Source organism: Arvicanthis niloticus, chromosome 22 (assembly GCF_011762505.2).
Source record: "Arvicanthis niloticus isolate mArvNil1 chromosome 22, mArvNil1.pat.X, whole genome shotgun sequence".
Classification (NCBI taxonomy): Eukaryota; Metazoa; Chordata; class Mammalia; order Rodentia; family Muridae; genus Arvicanthis; species Arvicanthis niloticus.
The window spans coordinates 14,046,545-14,070,375 of NC_133429.1; the positions used below are offsets into that span (position 1 = coordinate 14,046,545).

General features: G+C 36.2%; 1 protein-coding gene across 10 annotated transcripts in view; it reads left to right on the forward strand.

Annotated features, from left to right (window-relative positions):
- The window catches only part of Anks1b (ankyrin repeat and sterile alpha motif domain containing 1B), a 1,013,218-nt gene that overhangs the window by 361,430 nt on the left and 627,957 nt on the right, over positions 1–23,831 (forward strand). For all 10 annotated transcript variants that reach the window (XM_076919966.1, XM_076919965.1, XM_076919964.1 and 7 more), the window contains exon 11: positions 16,506–16,642. In XM_076919966.1, coding sequence (XP_076776081.1) covers positions 16,506–16,642 — 137 coding nt within the window. The remainder of the gene's footprint in view (positions 1–16,505; positions 16,643–23,831) is intronic.

Here is a 23,831-nt window from a genome sequence, read left to right on the forward strand (position 1 = left end):
TGCAAAATTCATGATGTCTTTGTAATAGCTGAATAGTGTTGTAGATTTGGTTATTGTTTGTATTATGTTAATTGTGTTCCCCAAAACGATATGAGAATCTAGTTTGTAAGAGGGTCCCTGACTTGTTCTCATAAGATTAATTTTTAATAGTGATATTAAGACCTACATTTATTTATTCATCTATGTATACTTAAATTCTCCCTTTTGTGGAGATTAATATTTCTGTGGGTATATATCACCTTTCTCTTTATATAATTGAACTTACATCATTTCCGATGTATTTAACTTTAACTAAATTTCTTTCTACTTACTGTATAAGTCTATTTTTCAGCTATTAATTTGTCATATTAGGCTAAATAATCTCAGAATTTCTATGTAGCCCACACTTAAAGAACCCAGCTACCTGCCCTGGCATAGACCTTTTAAAAATGTTTAAAGCAGTTTTTTTTTTCTTTTCTATCTTTGAAAATAATTAAATCAATTTTTATTCATTCTCCCTTTTGTCCTTAAAATTGTAATTTAGTTTATTTTTATCATATTTAGGCCCGTGTTTTCTTTAGCCTGTCTCATCCCAGTAGGAGATCTTAGTATTTGTGGCTCAAGCTCTTTGTAGTAGCCCAGAATAGGAGAGAGTGTTTAGCTGCAGCTTTAGTCTGTTGCCCACGTCCCTGGGTTGGCCTGGGTATGTCCTAGTCTTAAGTCATAAATCCCAGAATTATGTGCGACAATTTAGCATGTCTTTTGTCTTAGTTTTGAACCAGTTCAACTTGGGGAGAAACCACATGGCTGGGCTTGACTTGGCTGAGAAACCAATTCTCCCCATCTCCTAATCATTCTTGTATCTCTGATGGGGTTAAAGTTACAGTCTTAACATCACATTTAAGTTGTTTAACATTGAGGAAGATGATGTAGATTTAGAAAATATGGTTTTCAGATGGGAAAGTAAATTAAAATCAAAATATAATTCAGGAATAGAATTGTAAACTCTTTAAGTTAGGATAGATGTTAGAGTAGTGTACCTAAATTGATGAACTGATGAACTGAATGCTACTAATATATATAACATACTTTATAGTTTACATCACTGATATAACTGTGTTCAATGTGTATCTGAGGGGGAAAGGCCTTTTTAATGGATGAACAGGGAAGAATGTGGATTGGGTTTAATGCTTGTATTAGGTTAATTAGGTTCCAAAATTGACATGAGAATTCTCCATGTAAGCCCCTAAGGGTCCCCTTTCCCAGTTGGTTCTGATTAGTAAACAATGTTGCCAGTGGGCAGGGAGACAGAGGCAGAACTTTAGGAATCACAGGCAAGGGGATCGAGGAAGAAAGAGAATCTCGATGCTGGGGGAAGGAATAAGATCCAGGCTTGAGAGCTGCAGAAGAGAGACATACCAGTCCTGTTAGGAGCCAGTGAAGAGCAGCCCCAGGGAGCCTTCCCATTGGGTCTATGGTAACAAAGATAAAATAATAGATTATAGTAAGTAATAACTCAGGAGTATTGGAGGGGAGGCATTAACAATTGGGAAGTTTGGGAGTGGCCCAACCATTAAGCTGTTTAAGACATATTTAAATATATATATACATATATATATATACATATATATATGTATATATATATATATATCTTTTATTTGAGAATCTAAAACATTGGGGTGGGTAGCAAGAAACTCTCCACTGTTAGTAGTGGGGTGATTTAGTACCTTAATCACCTAACATAACAGAGTAGTATTCCATTGGGTAGATGTACTGTATTTTTTTAAATCTCTTCTTTAGTTGAGGACCATTTAGGTTGTTTCCACTTTCTGGCTGGCTATTATGAATAATCATGCTATGAACATAGTTGAGCAAGTCCATGTGGTATAGTGAGGCATCTTTTGGGCATATACACAGGAATGGTATAAGTATTTCCAGTTTTTTGAGAAACTACCAAATTGATTCCCAAAGCATCTTTATTTTTACTTGGGAAAATTGCTTTTATATTTAGCATAACAACTAATGTGCTTCTTTTAATTTTTTCATCTTTTAGGTTATCTATCTATTTATCTATCTACCTATCTATCAATTTTCTTACCCATTTTTTTTCTGGCCTCAATTAATTGCTAGTGATATTTCCTTTGTACTCACTGGGCATTTTTTTATGATATTCTATTATACTAAAATGTCTAACTTCTTTTCTACATGTCTATTTTAAGTATCTATTTCTCTAGTATATGAAAACTACATATCAAATATTTACCCAGCTAAGACATTTAACACCACTTTTGCCCCATGTATTAGTTAGAATATGAATTTTTTGCTGTAACAGGTATCTTAATTGATTTAACCACTTTTTTTCTTCCTTTTGAACACATTGGCCCAAGAACTGTATGTTTTTCACTAGGCAGATGGGTTGTGGGACATAGAAACTGCAGATAAGCCACCATCCTTATTAAAAGCTTACTCATAACTTTTGAGACAGAGAAGGAATGCATTTTGAAATAAGGGACTAAAATAAGTTCAATTAAACTACTAATCTGCATTTGAAAGGGCTCTACCAAGACTGACCAAGAGAAAAGAAAATAATTAGTTTGAAGTCAAATTATATATAATTAAAGCCTCAGAAGAGATTAGAACAATAAAATGACATAATAGATTATTTTATTAAAAATGGATAGACATAAGCAAAATGCATAATTTTCTGTAAAATAATAATTACCACACATAGATATTAGCAGAATTGAAAGCAAAACCAGATGTTGATGGTAATTTAATTTACCAGACCTTAATAAACAGATAAAACTGAGGCCAAAAACTTAGGAGACTATTCCAAGAAGTAACGATGTAACTTTGTAGTTGTATGACCTGAGGTTTTGTAGGCTTACTCTCCGGTGAAAACACGTGTATACATCTTAAACATGATTGTTGCCATACTGATTCAAGTGATGTATTAGAAAAGGCTCTAGGACCAAATAATACTTACCTCACTATTGCAAAGATATTCCAGCCACCTAAATATCCATCAAAACAATTTCAGTTTAAGCTAGTCAAGAAGATACTCAGTTGGTCCTCATAGCAAAGAGAAAGTTTTTTCTGTGCTTTTACACACTTTCTTGCCTCTTACAAACTACCTCTTATGCATAATTCAGGCTTCTTCCCAGTGAACATGGGTGCACTAGTCTCTGTATGTTTCCAAGCTGTGAGTTCGTTTCAGCTGATGAGGCATTGACTCTGTGAGTCTTCACTCTGTTTTGCCTGGGCAAGGAATAGAACAGTTGAACCGTACCAGCAACATCTAAATGGTGTGATTTTTAGATAAAGTTGTATTTTATTTAAAAATATTTTATTAGTTCTTTGAGAGAATTTCAATCGTGTTTTGATCGTATTCTACTTCTACTCCCTCAACTCCTCTAGTTCCATCCCTCATTCCATATCCACCAAACTTTGTGTGCTCCGCTTTTAAAACCCATCATCAGGTCTAGTTACTGCTGGATGTATACTCGTGTGTTTGTGGGCATGCACTGACACTTGTTCCACATACCAGAGGCCACACCCTCTGAAAAGCAAGTTCTTGCCCCTACCAATTACCAATAACTAACTCATCAGCCGGGAGTAGGACTTCTTGACTACACCACTCTCTATGCTTGGATTTTGTCTGGCTTGAGCTCGCACATGTTATGTTCACAGTAGCACAGTTGCTAGGAATTCATATGTGCAACTTCCCCGTTGTGTCTGGAAGATACCATTTCTTTGTAGTCATCCACTACCTCTGCTTCTGACAGTCTTTCTTTGACCAGTTGACAGTCTCTGTGTTAAATCATCATCTACTAAAAGTAGAAGTATCGTGGATGAAGTTGAGAGACGTACTGATCTATGAGTGAGTAACTCTTTTGGAGTCAATTTAATACTCTGACCCTTCAGCAGAGCAGTAAGTAGGCTGTCCTCTAAGCCCCAGGACCTACCCAGACACAGGTTCTTGGCCTTAGTAATGGTGTCAGGTATGAAAGTTCAGTCTTGTGGCATTGGCGTTAAATCTCAACAGGAAGTGGTTGTTAATCTTATAACAGTTGTGCCACTAATGCACTAGTAGGTATATCTTGCCAGGCCAGTCATTTTTGTAGCTCATAGTGTTCATGCTCGATAGCAGAGATGAGGCTTCCAAGTTATCACTAGCTTGATTTCTTCCTGTTCCATGATTGACATATGTGCTACCTTCAGCAATAGGATCTTACCACCAAGTTCTGTGAGGTAACAGTGCGTTGGCAAAAATCTATAATAATTGGAGGCTGGACTTCACTCCAATCACCTCAGAAGAGATAAGTCATTCTTGGCACTGGGTTCTTTGTTAGCCTGTGGTGTTTAGCTAGGTGCAGTGTTGTGTTACTATAGTGTAACTCCTCCGGAACTCCCTTTTGTATGTACATGTGCATATTTTAGGAAGCTTCTGCAGTGATTGCTCTCATATGATTTCTCCAGGTCTTTGGTGGAAGTTATGCTCTTCCCCCAATCTTCTCTTTTCTACCTTGCGCTTCCATCATCCGCCCTCGATTAACCCTTCCTGTACTGTTATTTCCCCTTTCTCCCTTTATATCTCTATTTCCTTTCTTCCTTTTCTTGAAAAACCACTTCTATGTTCCCTTGCTAGTTTCATGATTTAATGGGTACTCCAAATGAAGCAGATGCAGATCTAAAGATCGAAAACCATCATCTACAAATGAGAGAAATGTGATGTTTGTCTTTCTGGGTTTGGGTGTCACCTCACTCAGAATGATAATGTATATAGTACCATTCATTTACCAAATATTTTTTTTCTAAATAGCTAAATAATAGTCCATTGTATAAATGTACCACTGTTTTATTTTTCATCAATCAGTGACAGACTTTCTTTTCCATTTCCTTGGTATTATAAACAGAGAGCAATGAAAGATGAATGAGCAGGAAGCTCTGAAGTAGGAGATACAGTCTTTGGGGTATATGCCCAAGGATGGTATAGGTGGATCATGGGGTAAGACTAGCTTTTAAAGGAAACTGCATACTGATTTTCACAGTGGCTGCACCAGTTTGCATTCCTGTTATCAGTAAATAAGTATTTCCCATTTCAAATGACATCCATGCTAGAATTTGACATCATTTGTTTCTTTTCATTTTTCTTTTCTTTCTTTCTTTTTTTTTTGGATCTTAGTCATTCAACTGGGTTAAGATGAAACATCAAAGTATTTTTAATTTGCATCTCCCTCGTGTCTAAGGATGATGAACATTTTAAAAATATCTCTTAGCCATTGTTATTTTATCTTTTGAGAACCTTGTTTAGTTCCATGTCTCTTTTTAAAGTACCAATGCCCTGCCTTGGTACTCTCTGTGTAGATATTGATCCCTTGTCAGATGAATATCTGGTAAAGATTATTTTCCCATTTGATTGGCTGCCTCATTCATCACTGGAATAGTGATATCTTTTGGTATGCAGATGCCAATTACTTTGTTATTTTTTACTTTAAAGTTATAGGAAATCCATTCTCAGTACATTTGCAAACAGTTCCTCTTATTTTAGTGTCTTTAGACTCTTGAAAAAGAAGCAGTTTCTGAAGCATAGTTTCTGGCAGGATAAAAGTCAAATTTTAAATGTTCTTAAAGTACTCTCTTATAGACGTGAATGATATATGAAGGAAACACAAATGGATTGAATTCATATATGCTTTTTGAAGAATATCTAAGAAATAGGAAAATATTAAAAATTAAAATATGAATACTCAACTGGCTTTCAGGTCTGTTTATTCAATGTATACTTTAAATGACTGAAACCAAGAATATGGTACATTTTTGTATACAGCTTTTTAATTGAAACTCAGACTTTACAATAATTAGATGCTTTTCATGTATATATGTCTTTGTGGCCAGTGTTTAAACAATATATTATTAATAGCAAAAAATCCCTCAAGGTTGTTTAAACAATGCCACCATTTTTATGGAAATTATATGATTGATTTTTCTAAATCTGGAAAGTTTAGGTAATATAAATGGGAAATAACTTTTAAAAGACCTTGGTGGTATTGGGATTAATGGTATTTGAAAGCATCAGTAAGAAAGGAACTGAAGAATAGCTTCTCTATTTAATGATATTATCCAGAAAGAGAATCTTCAATAAGAAAGCGTAAGTATAACAGTTTGAACATAGAATGATTAGCAGAGAATGATTGTCTAGGATAGGAGAGATAGACATTGCTGCAAGCTCTCTTACTCCTGGCATAAGTACATGAAGGAAAGCTGGTTAAGAATGAAATTGCACATTTGCCTCCCAGTTTGCCTTCTGGAGATCCTGGGACCATTCCATCTGATTCATGAAAGTGTAAGAAATGCACTATAGCATTTCCTAAAGTGTAATTCTATAAGCATTTACTCCTCTTACAGTATTTGGGATTTACTTTCATGACTATCTGTAAAACTTACAGAATGTAACAGTATTTCAAGAAAAATATATGTTCATATGATATAATAGAAGAAACCAATTAAAGGTCATTTTTAGGGCAAAATACAAGACTAATAAAATAAATGTGCATTTCTAGCAATAGTAACTCAGTCACCTATATTTAAATATCTTTTATTAGTTGTTGATTTTTACAGAATTTCTTAAAATTTTAGAAACAAAACCATTAGCTCCATAAAATATTTGGCACATATTTAATTGCCAAACATCTCAAAAAATATTGTATGTGTGCTTCCATATACACAGTGATATGTCATTCATATGTGGCAATATGCATATAAAATAAACACTCTATCATGCCTGTTGTATTGGGTGTTTGTTTGTTGAGAAAGAACTTACAGTTGGGTGGGTAGAGAGGAGGAAAAAATCTGGAAGGACTTGGGGAAGGGGAAGAATATGACTGTTAATGATAAAATTGTTAAGATAAAATTGTTTTTCATAATAAAATGTATAATAAAAGATAAAAAAGATAAAATCATGAGTGTCCATTAGACCTCCTAAGTTTTCTACCATTTCAATAAAGAAAGAATGTGAATGTAGAAATATACATTTAAAGGTATTCCTAATTACCCACCTTCCTTCTAACCCTTTCGTCTCTCACTTTCCTACCTTCATTTTCATTTTAAAATTCTAGTTATGTAATAAAAGATTTGGCAGAATATAAAATAAAACAGATGTTAATAAGATCACTTGAATTTAAACATTTTAGTTGCATATTTATCTCTTTGCTAATTTTTCAGTATTTTAAGTTTGCTTTCATTAGCTCTGTATAAATAAAGATATTAATTAGGCAACACGAACTGTATTGCTTAAAATACGTGAAAATTTATATTTATAATTTTTTGACTATTCAGTAATTGAGATTGATTCCTACTGAAATGTTCCCTATGGTAGGCCATGATGGTGACTTTGAAACAAAGCAGCCACAATTTATGTAGCCTTGACAGAACCTGTGATCTGGCCAACTGGGATCACTGAACAGATTGCAGCCTGTAACAAGTGTTGTTATTGAGACAGATCAGATTGCACCTAATTTATGATTAATTTCATCCTTATTCCTCATTCATACACTTCACTCCTCTTAGTCTTTCACAAATTGGGCTATGGGTGTTCTTCTTAACTACGCAATTCTTGATCTGATGCGGGTTAGAGGATAACCTCAAATTACCCTCATCCTCCCATCATCCAAGAAAAAAAAGTATGTGGGAAAAGGATGGTGAGGGAAAAGGGAACAAACCATGAAGAGTCTTATGGAAATGAAGACCGAAAAGTAAGAGAGAGGAAGGGGCTAAAAGGAAAGTGGGTGATGAGGAATACATTTAAATGCATACTTCTTTGTTCATATTCTGTCTTTATTGAAGTGATGGAAATTCAGACTATTCAGACCTATAAGAAAAATTACCATACCCTAAACTGATTGTACTAGAAACAATAGAAATACACATGTTATATTTAGATGCTAGGAATGCCAATATCAAGGCACTGGCAATTTGGATTTGGTTAGGGGTTCACTTCCTCATGGATATTTTTTTTATACCCTGAATGTATTTTTACACCCTGGAAGGGAGTAGGGATCTTTCTGGGGTCACTCTTGGGAGGACTTTAACACCATTCCAAGGATGAGCTTCATCCTGGTGTCTTAATTACCTAAAACATAACCTACTACTTTTTATGAATTAGAATTTCAACAAAACTTTGAGGGAATACAAACATTCAGACCACAGTGTCCCATTTCCCAAGGAGTGAGTCCTTGCTTGCTTAAGCCAACTCATGTTAATGGTTGTGTCAGATACTGACATTTTATACAGATTTGACTCATTAAACTCTTAAACTATGCCAGGAACGGGTGTCCCTCTACTATACTTTAATATGATCACATCAGACTCGCAGACATCTTTGTTCAGGCTGGCAATAAAGCATCACACAGAGGAAGACAGTACAGACAAAACCATGCAGCAAAGGAGTCAGGGCCCTAAGATTTGGTACCAGCAACCAGTCTGGTTTGGAAGATTATACACAGTGTAATTGCTCATTGACTAATTACTTAAAAGAACATCTTATGTTAATTGTAGACTAGACAATGATGAAACTAAAATCTAACTTCCTTAGAAAATGGAAAGCAAGATGAAGGGGAGAATGGGACAGATGCAAAATGTGAACTCTGACTATGACCAACACAGAATGACTTCATAGAAACATGCACTTCCATTTTTATAAGGAAATGATGTGTGTATGATATACATGGAGAATGCAGTGATTTCCCCATGTTTTCATGTGAAGTCCTACAAGAATACACTATAAAAAGGGAGCAGGGTATGGGATCTTAGAAGGAATCAGGCAGCTCACATATTATTATGTTATATTTATTATATTGTTTAATATTGTGTTTTACATTAGTCAAATCAATACAAAGCAACATACCCCTATAGAAAGATTGAACAGGCATTGAACTAAGAAGTATACATTTGTTGATTTATTCATTTGGTGAAATACCAGTGGGTAGTTTGTGGTCCAGTTATTTTTCAAGGCATGGGCAGTCTGTGAGAGCATATTACATTGTTAACCTGATTTTCACAATAATATGCTTTTCTCTGCACTCAGTACCTGTTTTTGCTTTTTGTTTTTTTGTTTGTTTGTTTTTGTTTGTTTTTGTTGTTGTTGTTTTTCTAAATGCAAAAAGGACCACTGAGCGCAATTGGATTAGGTTAAATCCAGATGGAGTCCCCCAGGAGCTGACTTTGAGATGGATATTAGCATATAGATTTAGTGAGTGCTCTTAGAAGCAATATTTATTGAAGGGAAAAAGATGTTAAGACCTGATGCAATCTCAATGCATCATCCAAGGTAATTCCAGGAAACTCAAACTTCTGTGACCCTTGAAAGTCATTCCAACCTGGTGGTAGGTCAAGACCTTTATATGCTTGTGCTGGCCAGGCATTAAAGAAAGGCTCTTCACAGAAACAGGAAAGTCAGTTCTCAACGTGGCAATCTGGAAATAGAGCCAATAGCTATAAATCATCTGACAGCAACACCACTAACAGCCAGGGGAACAAATCTTGAATCTGGATTGTAAATAAACATCAGTTGCACACAGTAGTGTTTTTACTTTTTGGTATATTTTGTAAAAATAACAAGAGTGAACATAATTGTTGACTAGAGAGTTACAAAATGATGGCTCATCATATCTAACATGAAGAAACAAGCACATGAAAATCCAGCGGAGCTGATAGCATGGACAGCATTGGTTGGTAAAAGGGCTGGAGGTCATCCTGGGATTGAATAGTGATATCCTGTGGTGAAGGAGCATGAGAGGGAAGATGATTGAATGTTGTGTATATCCAATGACATTTTTATACTAAATGCTTATTTAAAGTAATTGTTTATACAGACGCACATGAGTTGGCTTTAGTCATGACAAACTGAGTATAAATAAGGTCACATGACGAGCAGTCAAAACCTTTGTGGGCTAAAGATGATTGGTCACTATTGAAGATTCTGAAGTTTCCCAACTTCAGGCTTGGAGTAGAAAGCGAGACTGGATGATAAATAATAAATGTAAGTAAAGTTGATAAATGATATCTGCATCAATATAAACTACAATGGAATCTGATGGCATTAGATTCATTTCTCACATGAATATTGACTTCTAGGACTTTCTTCTAGAAAGACCACTTTCTCTCCAACATCTGTTAGAGTTTTATCTGAAGTTTTAGCAAATTTATTTTTTCTTCTTTATTGCGGCGAATTGGTGACGTGGTTGGTGTTTTGGTCTGGAAGGATTATGTTAGGGTGTTGTCTGGTCAGGCTGGGTGCTTGTGCCATTTTTGGAATGAGATAAAAGATGTAGAAGGTGATTACAAGGGACCGCAGAAAAGAGAGAGAGAAAAGAATTTGTTGACAATAATAAATGGAAAGCTCATGAACTCAATTAGGACATAAAATCAATAGAGCTTAGAACACAAAAATATTGCCAAGCACTGAAGTATAAATGCTTAATATGAGAACCCAAGAATGCCACTGCACTGACAAATATTAATTTCTTCAAACTTTCCTCATCTTCTTACCAGTTAGTTCCTAAGAATCAGCTTTTGAGAAGGGACCCATCTCCTCTGGTCTTCTTTATCTTCTATTTCTCTTTCCTCTCCTCTCCCCCCTCTTTCTTTCTCTCTCTTTCTCTTCCTCCCTCCATCCCTCACCCTCTCTCCTTCCATCCCTCCCTCCTTCTCTCCCTTTCTTCATCTCCCTCTCTCCTTCTCCCTTCCTCCTCTCTCCTTCCACCTCCCCATCCTCTATCTCATTCTTCTGGCCTAGGTGACTTATCTGCCATTCTTGGTATCCATTCATATCCGTTCAGAAGGAAGGTAATAAATGCTATTGACTACCTGAATTCTCCCTAAGTTCTTCAGATTCTTTTGAATAGAGAGTCCATGGAACACGTAAACTTCTCTCTTACTACTGTTCTCTTTCTATCTCATTGGTGAGTATCAATGAGAGTATAACTCTGAGAATTTGTTAAGCTGTGTGGCCCCTTTCCTGCTCCAGGTCGGGGAATAGGAAGAGAGAAGAGTGGGTGAGGAGAAAGAGTGTGTACCCTCATTATTCTGTACATCTGGCTCCTTCTTGAGAGCTTAGATTCTTTCATGTCTTTCCAACATTGGAATGGCTGGCTTGCTATAACTTCCTAGTATAGCTAGGGTCAAAGGTATTTACAGGTTGACTTTGATTAAATACTAAATTATTAACTTAAAGTTGCTTGCCAATTATACTACCCCATAGTACATGTGTAGGACTCTCTCCATGTAGAATAGTTTAAAGTGAGCATGGCCTTTTATTCTGTTCTTTATACAGATTCAAGCATCATTTGATCACAGGCTGGGGCAAACCAATGTGTAGACCTGCAATGTGACTGACTAATTTTTCAACAGCTAATTTTGTTTTGCATACACCTTTCTCTCTTCATCTGAATACTTATCTTGCCAACATCATTTCCATTTGCTTTCACACAAGTATCCCAAGTTCCAACAAGACTAAGAAATTTTTAAAGTTCCCCAAATGATAGTATGCTTTCATGCTTCTGACCAAGTGCATAGTCTGTTTTCCTTACTTTGGATGCTTTATTACTCTCGACCCCTTACTCATGCATCTGAACTCCAATATGAAGCATGCATAACAATGTGAAGTTAAATTTTGTGACTTAATATTTGTTCCTCTGTACTTTCCATTACATAAAAACCTATTTCTGAAAAAAAAAGTATTTTTAAAAATCCTGGGTAGCAAACATGTTGACCATGCTATAGATATTAGGCAAACATCTAACATACTAGTCACCTGATGTTGCATAGCAAATTAATATGGAAATTGTAGCTTAAAACAGCAAGCATCTTCATGGATCAGGAACCTAGGAAGGATTTACTTTTATGCCTCTGGCTGAGGGTCTCTCATGAGGGTACATTCAGTCTATGGGATAGAACTATGATCATTTCAAGACTTGACAGAGGGCTGGTAGATTTGCTTCCAAGCTTTCATTTGTATTGTGCTACACATATTTCAGCTCTTGGTGGATTACTGAACTGATAGCTTCTGAGCCTCAACATGCTACACTGGCATTTGATACAGTTCTTCATATATAACTGAGTCCCTCTTCCTCAGTGCATGCAATCTGAGAGATGAAGAACCCATGAATACACATCTCAGAGAGAATCAAGTGATTTTATAACTTTTTTTCGGAAGTGACATCCCTGAGTGTTCTCTCTCTCTCTCTCTCTCTCTCTCTCTCTCTCTCTCTCTCTCTCTCTCTATATATATATATATATATATATATATATATATATATATATATATATAGTTTGAAGCCTGGCTTTTAATTATGTGGGAAGAATATTCATATGCATTATGAATATAGGAATCTATACCTTATAACACTAGTCATAAGATGGCAAACATTTCCATTTCAAGTACTTAAGTCAAGGGTACATAGTCCATCCCTCTCTCCTCCTTCCTCCCCCTTTTCCCCCCTCTCCCCCTCTCTCTCCCCTCCTGCCTCTCTCTTCCCTGTGCATTTCTTCATTATTCTGATTCAGGTGAAGTATCTGCCATTCTTAGCATAAGTTCAGGAAGAAGGTAATTATATATCTAAATAATTATATATGGTTGTTTAGTTATATAATTATAACTATATATGGTTGTTTAGTTATATAATAACTAAATATGAGTCTACTGTTTTCATAGATAATTATTATTGAGGACCTACTATGTACCATGCAGTGAATTGTGTACATACATGTCTCATTTATCCTTACAACAAAAATAAAATATATATTTTTGATGTATTTTACAATAAAAGCATCATTTCATTTATGAGGAAAAAATTACACCAGGATATCAGCATAGATTTGTCTAGTCCCAAATTCCTTATCCAGTCTCTCTTTTTCTTAGAACTTCTTCTAAGAATATTACATTTTGTTCAAATTTAACTGTCTTGAATTCTGCAAATAATAATATTCCCATTTCCCATCTATTTTTTCGTTCGTCCCACTTCTGTCTCTTAGAATGCCCTTCCCTGACATTTCTTTTTGTGAAAAGTTTATAGATACATCAGAGAACATTTGAAAATTATTAATATAAATACTGTGCATATTCATTGGGTACAATATAATATTTCAATACATATAGTACATAGTTATCAAATGGAGGTAATTGACTATCCTTTCAAATGTGTCATTTCCCTCTGCTAGGAACATGCAGAGTTCTCTCCATTGGCATTCTGAAGGATACAATAAATTACTGTCAGCTAAAGTGATATCTAGCTACACTTTGAATTCATTAATCATCTGCTCTCCTCCCCCTTTCAGCTAGCAAACCTCTGATAACCACTAATCCGACTCTATGTCTATACGCTCAACGTTTAATCTTCCACATAGAAATTACGATTTGCAATATTTGTCTTTCAGATAAACTTCTACCTCTTGCTATCTTCCCTAAATCCCCAACTGGAAGAAACCTCAATCTCATTTGTCAGGTGTTTAGCATCTAGCATAGTCCTTTGTATCCTTGAACTATTATTCAGTACATGCCAGGGAATGGTGTAACAGATGCAAGGCTGTAAAACTGCACAGGGATTATTTTATATTAATCAGATATTTTCCTTGTAAAACATCAAATAAATTTCCAGTGTTTCTAAGCTTCTCATTGTGGATGAAAATGACAGTTATACCAAATAACACACTATATAGTAACTTAATCCGAATAGACTCTCATTTCTGGCTGAAACTCCAGGTATACTTGGCAATTTCCTTAGGCACCTTATTTTATTTTTGCTACCAACTGCAGGTAGAACATAGAAAACTATCTTAGACATGGGTTTTATATTGCAATGTCCACCAGGTAATAGACTAAATGATATATCAAGGGTCTTTTAAGCTAAAATTAATCTCCCATGATTTTATGTGTAGGCTAGAATGTTTCTCAGCCTGTGGATTGTGATCTCTTTGTTGGTCCTATATCAGATATCTCTGTATACTAGTTATCTACATTGTAATTCATAACTAACAAAATTACCATTATGAAGTAGCAGCAAAAATAACTTTATAGTTGGGGGGGGGTCACCACAGTATGGGGAACTGTATTAAAGGGCACAGCACTAGGAAGGGTGAGAACCACTGCTCTAGAATATCCTATACTTAGATGGGGTTTTTTCCAGAAAGAATGAACACAGAAGTAGAGAAGCCAGATGGTCTTTTTCTGAGTTATTGAGAACATTCATAGTGGGTACTTTTGTACCCACTTTACATCCTGATTGCACCCCCATCCTCTCAGTCTCCCTTACAAATTTGTCTCCCCATTGCTCTCTTCCCTTCTTCTCAGAAAAGGGGAAGTCCCCCCCTTAGGTACCACCCTACCCTAGGACATCTAGTTACAGTAGGACTTGGTACATTCTCTCCAAATGAGACTCAACCCGATAGTCCAGCTAGGGGTAGGGGATCAAATGGTAAGCCGCCTTGAGTCAGAGAGTCAGAGACAGCCACTGTTTCAATTGTTAGGGGATCCACATGAAGACCAAGCTGCACATCTGCTCCCAATGTGTAGTGGGCCTAGGACCAGCCCCTGCATGCTCTTTGGTTGGTAGGTTCAGTCTCTGTGAGGCCCCATAGGTTAGTTGAGTCTTCAGGTCTTCTTGTGTCAGATGCAGAGTTTTTACAAGATGTGTTTTATCCTGTTCATGTTCATCCATACCCCCGCATCTGTTCATTTTCTTCTCTGCATCCTTCTCGTCCCTACCCACCTCCAGTTATTCACAATGCAAAGAAGTGATGAATGCTTGAGATGATTCATCAGCTAATTATCCAGTCGCTGTCCATTGTCTAGGGATATTGGAATATCAAATATCACAGTGTGCATTGTAAATGTGAACCATTATTACATGCCAAGTTAAAAATATCTTTAAAAATTTTACCTAAACACATATACTAAAACAATGAGTACTTGCCATTTTCAAGAAAATAAAAGCTCATCTTAAAAGATGTGGGATGTGGGGAGCAGTACAATATCAGGTACTGATAGGGAATATCTAGTAATAAGTAACTAGGAGACTTAGAATTTAAAAGTATATTTGAAATTAGTGGCTTGCCAGCTTCCTAGGTCCAGCTGAAGAAAAAAAATAAACTGGAAAATAAATATAAGAAACTATTCTGAGTGCAATATAGAGACAGTATGAACAATAACACATAGAGAATGAATTAGTAATAGTAATATTGATAATGATAGAAGTTGTATCTAATATTATTTCATTGGAGTCTAAAAGGCACCAGGAAAAAGGGCAGAAGCAGTACTGGAAGCTGTTACATGGATGTTAAGGATCAGAAGTCAAGTCTTTATGCATAAGCAGCAAGCACTTTACTGACTAAACCATCTTTCAAGGCTCTGAAATGTATTTTTACCTGATGGGCACAGTCTTAGGGGGATTAATAGCCTCTCTTTTTATGAACAAAACTGCCTTCATAAATGATTCCTGTTTACTTTGGGACTGTAAGTAATGACCACAGAACAGAGAAACATGTTCGTCTACAGTAAATATAGTCTTAGTCTAATTTGCATCAGTTCATATGTATAGGACATAAAATTATTGGGACAGAAATAAAAACATTACAGAAGTGAACATCTTGCGGATTCATACTTGCAATAACTTTCATTCAAAGCTATGAAAGACTGCAGTTTATTATTAAGTAGATAAGCTTTCTGTTGTACTAACTGATGTTATGTTTTATCCATTTCAAGTATTTCAGATATTTCTAAATTGTTCCTCGGATATTATTTTGTTTGGTCATAATTGAAGTGAAAAGTATTGTACAGGTTGTAGAATTCCAAGTTATTCTTTTAAAAGTTTCTATTCTTCACCCCCCACCAAATGCAGAACATCAGGAAAGTTCATTTAGATACTGAAATTTCATTCATTTTAATTTTGGACATATTGGTTTATATGATTTCTTGATAAAGTTGTTTGTTTATGTCTTATACAAATGTCAGGTTTGATTTTTAAATTAAAGTTCTGTGATCTAGGGATATCTGGGCAAAGTTACTTTAGGGGCTTAAGTTTGGGTTTTAGGACTCAAGTGGGATATGAAATTACTACATAATAAAAATGAGCTTCCAATAAATTGTTGGCTAGTTTCATCATATTTCAAAACTATATTAATTTTCAAAGTAAAGAGGTAGCTTTTCATATAGTGATGATGGTGGTCTTAGGGGCTGTGGAGGATGATCTGTAATAATAATAAAGTGAATATTGCTTATTCATTCAATATTCACTAGCAATAATTATACTGTAAACATTAATATTCACCATCTTGAAGGAAAACAGAACCTTCAATATATATATATATATATTTTTTTTTAAAAATACACCACTGAACATAGTCTTAATTATGATATTATAATGGATATGAGTTTTAAGTTGAAATATCAACTCATGTTTGTGAAAATAATTTCAAGTCTTGAGGGGTAAACTGACTGATTAAGTTCATGGCAGTTCTATTTTTGTTCACAGATAATGCCTCTGAGGTAGCAATTACTGCTCCAGGAACTAGTCACCATAGAAACAGTTCTACAGGCCCAACACCTGACTGCTCACCTCCATCCCCCGACACTGCCCTAAAAAATATCGTAAAAGTTATCCGACCTCAGGTAAGTAAGTATGCAGGATGACATTGCCTGCATTGTAATGTTTGGTTCTGAACTAATGCATGCAAAACACTATACTTCAATGCTGGGGCTATTATGTAATATAGAATAGATTTTTTACATTAAGAGTAGAGATTCAAAATAGGCTGTTTGCTTCCTATGAAGTTCATAATAGACACTGCGATCTCTATTCGTTCTTGCAAAATGAACTTTTATAGTATGAGAAGGAATAAGGAAAGCTTAGAAAAATGGCTGTTTCACATTTTCACATTTCCTTTCACATTTTATGAGGCTGTGGTTGTTGAGCTGCTACTGTGTTCTGAAGCTTTTTGTGGACACATTGTTTGTGTTGATTTTTTCTATCCTCGACCCCAGTGAAGTTGATACAGTTGCTTTCCATTGCTCCACCCCTGTGCTGGGTATGGTACTACCCACTCGCTGTATCATCCTCCAGGGTTCATGGTCTCGTAATCTGCCTTTACCTTTTGTTCTTTTTCCCATTTCTGTCACTTCCTTGTATGTTTTCCCCCTCATCCCCCTTCTCTTTCTGTTGGATTTCCCAGTAGGCGGTTTGCAGGCAAGCTTTAGAAATATCATTGGGACAAGCTGTTCTGTGATATTTCATTGAAAATAGCACTTATAAAGCTGTTTGCATTATATTTTTGCCAACAGATGGACCTAGAACATGGAATTGGTGGTGTTCTCAACCTGGCTCTTTCTGAATGGGCTTCATAAAATTCAAGAGAGGGGGTACTTAGGATCCAATCAATGTCTTTCTGCATTGCTGAGACAGAAAGCATGAATAAACCCAGACCCAGTCTGTAGTGCCATCATGTCCAAGACTGTACAAGTAATAATTTGTTTAATAAATAGCATTCTTATAATTTACTTTAGATTGTTTTATGACAAGCTCATCCTCAATAGCGTTTCAACAGCATATTCCAGTACAGGTTGTAGAAGGCTTTTGTATACATTATTTCATTTAATAGGCATTGATCCCCAGAGAATTTGTAGACTGATGGATGTTCCAAGATGCTAGGGTTCTAATGGGTTGAAACTGGCCACCCACTAGGGAACTACTTTGATTTTTTTTTTTAATACAACAGCTATTTCATCCAGTCCTATTCAGTGATTAAAATCTCCTCAAGAAACTGTGTGAGTCATCTTTGTGACAATCAAATGTACAAGTGTTGCATTTAGGCACAGATAACATTATAATACCTCAGTATGCAGGCAGAGTAAGAAAGAGTTTTCAAGCATTTCATCTCAGCCTTCTTGAGCAAAGCACCAAATACCAAACCCGGATCTGACGGTGAGTGCCACAGTTGTACTCACTGCTTCTCACTCTGCATCCAAGGGCTTTGGTATGGCTGTGAACTTAACACAATTCCAGCACTTACATTAAAACCATTTGGTTTTATGCACATGTGTAAGATGCTGTCCAACATATGTTATTAAAATCTACTATTAAATATTAGTTATTTTAATCATGATATAGATCATCTAATTTAAGATTTCTTGGTCATTCTTGAATGACAAACAGATTCCTAAGAGATACTAGGTAAGGATTCTCTACCAGAAGAGAGGAAGAATTAGTCTTTCCCAGGGATGAGACCCCTAGTTAGTTATCCAATACAAAGTTATCCATCATGAAATAATGTACATGCATGCAATAATATGTGGAAGCAGCATATTGTGTACACACACACACACACACACACACACACTATGTTACAATAATCATGCAAAAAGAGGAGATGACCTTTAGGGAGCTTAACAGAGAATATGGGAGGGTTGGAGGGACAAAGGAAAAAAATAATATAATTATATTTTAGCTAAAGTTAAACAAAAACCCCAAACTTTTATCAGCCATGGTGGCATACACCTTTAATCCCAGTACTTGAGAGGCAGAAGAGGAAAAATCTTTCTGAATTCAAGGATAGCCTGCTGGGTTTCAGACCAGCATGAACTACATAGTAAAACCTTGTTTCAAAAATATTATATACATACATATATAATTTTTTTAGTTCAGGATAGGATATTTGAAAAACTGTGAAGGAAACTAGATCTAGCAGAAATAGCACCTTGACTCCACTCATGTTCTCTCCTCATGACTCCTGAGCTCTTTGATCCTCAGTCATTGTAGACAGACAGAAGTATAAAATTCACATGGACATAATCATGAAAGAATAATGAGGTAGGATTGCTAGCTTCTTTTCTTTTTTTTCTTCATTTTTTCCCTTTTATTGAAAATAAAGTCTTCTCTCACAATGTATTCTGATTATAGTTCCCCCTCCCTCCTCTCTTCTCTCATTAGAAAAGAACAGACTTTTAAGAGTTAACAACCAAGCATGCTAAAATAAAAGATAAGATTAAAACAGAAACCATCAGGGCTGGACAAGACAAACCAACAGAAGGAAAAGAGCCTAAGAGAAGACACAAGAGTCAGAGACCCACTCATTCACACACTCAGAAGCCCCGTAAAATACTAGACTAAGAGATATTTTATGTATATGTATGTATACATGAACATGTACATGTATGTGTAGGCCCTGTGCATTCTGCTTCAGTCACTGTGAGTTTATATGAGCATTGCTGGTTGATTTAGAGGACCTTGTTCTGGTGTCCCTCCGTTCCCTCTGGATCTAATACTCTTTCTGCCTCCCTAAACCCCGAGGGAAGGGATTTGGTGGAAACATCCAATTTAGAGCTGTGTGTTCCAAGGCCCTTCTCTTTATAATATCGGGCTGTGGGTCTCTGCATATGTCCTATCTGCAGGAGGAGAAATTTTTCTCTGATGACTGCTGAACAAAGCACTGATCTATAAGCATAGCAGAATATCATTAAGAGTCATTTTATGGTATTTATTTTTAGACAAGTAGTATTTGCTTTTACCCTAGGTCTCTGGGCTATTTAATCTCTGGTACTTGGTCACCCAAACAGGGTTGGGTATGGGTTCCATTTTATAGAGTAGACCTGACACCACATCAGACACTGGTCAGCTATTCTCACAAGTTCTATGCCACCATTGCCTAGCATGCCTTGCAGGCAGGATGTCAAAGGTTTTGTGGCTGAGTTGACATTTCTCTTTTGTGAGCCTGCGGAGTACCTCCCTGCACCAAAGACACCAGACCATAGGGGTGAAGGCTCCGTGTAGGCACCAGCTGGATTTTTCCATGTTCAATAGTTGTGTGGTTGCTGTCTTTGGCAATAAGGCCTCACTGTCAATTTGCAGAGAGAAACTCATTGTCTTAGCAGCAACCTGGGTTGTTTGAAGATCTTCATGGATCCTTAGACCAACAATTCAATGAATTCAACTTAGTCCTGAAGCCTCATTTGGTGACATATGGCCAGTTGGGAGTCTGTATCCTTCATTATTATGAGATCTCGTTAGAATAACCTTCATATATCTTAGGAAGTTTCCACTGCCCTAGGTTTCCATATCATCCCTTAACAGCCTCTCAGTTCTAGCTGTCTCTCCCCTCCTCTATCTCCTCTCCCCCTCCTCACCTGATCCTCTTGTTCCCATCCTCACTTGCCCTCAGTGCCCCCGTAAAATCTATTTTATTTCTCTCTCTGAGGGAGATTCAATTCATGTGTCCCCCATCTAAGTCTTCTTCTATAGCTAACCTCTCTGGGTCTATAGATTGTAGGTTGGTTATCAGTTATTCAATGGATAATATCCACATATAAGTGAATACATGCAAATTTATCTTTCTAGGTCTGAGTTATCTTACTCTGGTTTTTTTCTAGTTCCATCCACTTGCCTTCCAATTTCATATTTTTTAACAGCTGGGTAATAATCCGTTGTGAAATGTATCACATTTTCTTTATCAGTTTTTCTGTTGAGGGATATCTAGGTTGTTTTCAGTTTCTGGCTATTATATATAAAGCAGCACTAAAGAGTATAGATTAAAAAATATCCAATAAAATAATCGCAAACAGGATCCAAGGATGCATCAAAAAGATCATCCATCATATCAAGTAAACTTTATCTAAGCAATGCAGGGATGGTTTAAGATACAGAAATCAATAAATACAATCCACCGTATAAACAAACTGAAAGAAAAAAATCATGATCATCTCTTTATATGCAGAAAATGTCTGACAAAACCCAACATGCTTTCATGAAAAAAAAAAAAATTCTGGAGAGATCAGGGAGACAAAGGACATACCTAAACATAAAAAAAAGACAATATAGCAAGCCTATAGCCAACATCAAATTTGATGAAGGACTGCTGGTTTCAAGGGTTCAAAGACCAGAAGATATATAAGGATGATGGCTAGATGGCAGAATGGAAGAGTCTCCAGTGTGCATTCCAATAGCCACAGTCAGGGATGAAATATTCTTCTAAAGGACATATAATTATCGGTTAGTTTGTATAAGTGCCTATATTTTGAGTACAAGCGTAATTCTCTAAAGCGCTTGCTGATTTTAGGTTTGTATATGGACATACAAGAAATCTGCTTAGAATCCCTCTTGGGTATTCAAGCACTTTGCATTCATTTACTGACACAATGTTTTTAAGTTAGAAAACAAAGCCGTGGTGTAGCTCATGCTAGGAGATGGTTCTACCACTGAGCTACATCCTTAGCACTAATAAATCAACAACATAAATGAGGTAGAATTTCACTTTTAAAACTAGAGGTGAGAGACTTTTGATTCAGTCCTCAGATATGGTGGAAGGAACTGATTCCTAAAAGGTGTCTTCTGACCCCCACATGCACATCATGGCATATGCACATCCATCAACCCACACACACACACACACACATACTTAAAAACATAAGCTTTTAAAAATAAAAGAATAAATATACATCTTATCAATTTGTATTTCTTTGCTTGTGCATTCTTGGACCATGAGAGGACTGTATCAGCATGTGAACTGGAGGGTAAACTTGACCTTATTCACTGAAAATGGATGCTGCTCAGGTAGCATGAGCTGGACCACCTCCTTCCTTGGCTTCATGCACATCTTCACCTAGCTAGGTCTGTATTCTACCTCTGTATGTAGAGAATCCATTGCAACCATGGAACCCTGGCTTTTAGAGGGGGATGGAGGTGTGCAGCATTGCAGGTGTTCTGATTAGCGTGTTAATTACCTGCAAGCCTCAGACTTTCCAGAACTCTCTATTGAGGTTGTTTCGCTCTGCGTGTTTATTAACTACCTAAGTCACAGCTGTTTGTTTCACGGTCCTGTTTGATCTCCTCACCTTTCTTTCTTTGTGTCCTTTCATGTCTTAAAAGCCTACAGATTGTGAAACATCCTATTTTTAATTAATAAGAACTGAAATATTTATACCCTACTGGCTTTCTCTTTGTTTCTCTCGAAAATATTAACCTACAAGGCTGAGGGGTTTTTTTTTTTTGTTTAGAGGAACCCACAGGCTTCTACCTGAAAATAAAATAGAACGATTTTTACACTTGAAAATACTTGAAAAAAATCTCTTTTTAAAAATTATGTGGGTGCATTGACATGTCGATTTTCTTTCCACTAAATAATTACATACTGCTTAAGTTGGACTTTTTGTTCCTAAGCTGACGTATAAAATTGTATGTACTTGTAATCTACAGTAGTACATTTAGAGGAATATATACTTTGTGAAGTAGAAAACCAATGTCATTAATAAATGCCTTCCCTCCCATCATTTTCTGTCAAGAACATTTAGCATCCTCTCCCTTAACATTGCGTATCCAGTATGTTAACATTTACATAGTCACCATGGTGTAGATAGCTTTCTTGAACTTACTTCTATCTAACTAAAAATATTTTTCTCTGATTAGCATCTTGCTCCTATCCACCCTGGCCACTGATACCCACTATTCTGATCTCTATATCTATAAGATTATTTATCCTTGTATTCCATAGAAAAGTGAAATTGTGCAACAGTTATCTTTCTGTGTCTGGCTTACCATCACTAATTGTCAGGGAAATGCAAATTAAGACCATAATGAGATATCATTTCATTCCTTTAGAAATGGCTATTATCAGTAAGACTGGGGATAATAAGCATTGGCAAAGATATGAGAAACCTGAACTCTTGCACAGTGTGAGTAGAAATGTAAATTAACATAGCTATTATGGAGAGCTGTGTGGAGGCTCCTGGATAGCTAAAATTATGAGTACCAAATAATAGAACTTGCCATATGGTCCAGCAGCTCTATTTTTCGTGTAGATCTAAAGTCAGTAGGTCAAAGAGAGATCTGTGTTCCATGTTTATGGCAACACTAGTCAAAATAACCAATGTAGAGAATCAACCTACGGACTCACCAGTAGGTGAATGGATAGAAAAAAAAAAACGTATATTCTCATGACAGAGCAACATCCAGCTGTACAAATGAAGAAAATCATGTCATGTAGGTGACACATATGACCTTGGAGGATGTTAAGTAAAAGAAGTAAAATGTTTTTATTTTTTAATATTTCAAGGTAAAAAAAAAAACCTTACAACCCTTCAAATAAAATGCACAGATCATAAGTGAACAGATTCACAATTAGTCTGTTGTACCTGTAGGTGTAATTTTGCTCAAAGCAGAAAGGAGTCCTGCCATCACTCCAGAGATTCCTCATGACCCTTGCCAGGAAATTGTCCTCATTTCTGCCTCGTGTTGGTTTCATGCTGCAGATTAAAATAATCTATTAATAGACTTCATATAAATGGAATCCTTTTTAAAATTCATCCATGTTTCTGTTTTTTTTCTAAATGAATAGCATCCCATTGAATTAATATACTACAATTTGTTTCTTTGTTCTCCTGTTGATTAGAGCTTGGTTTATTTTGTTTGTTGTTTTGTTGTTGTTGTTGTTTTGCCTTTAAATTTATTCTTTGAAATAAGTTTACAATGTGTCTTGATCATACTTATTCCCTGCCTCCTTCCTTGAACCAACTCTTTCTTAATCCCCCAATATATTATCTTCCCAATTACACACACACACACACACACACACACACACACACACACACAATGTACAACACTGAGTCCAATTGATGCTGCCCACCTATGCATGAGTATGTTGTGGGGGGGGGGTCATTCATTGGAGCATGGGTAACCTACTAGTTAGTGGTCACCCTCCAGAGAAAGTGACTTTCCCTCCTCCAGCAGCCAAGAGCTGCCAATAGTTCCTCAGCTAGCGGTGGGGACATAGGAGCCCTTTCTACTCCATGTTGGAATTTTGAGGTAATTTGAGCT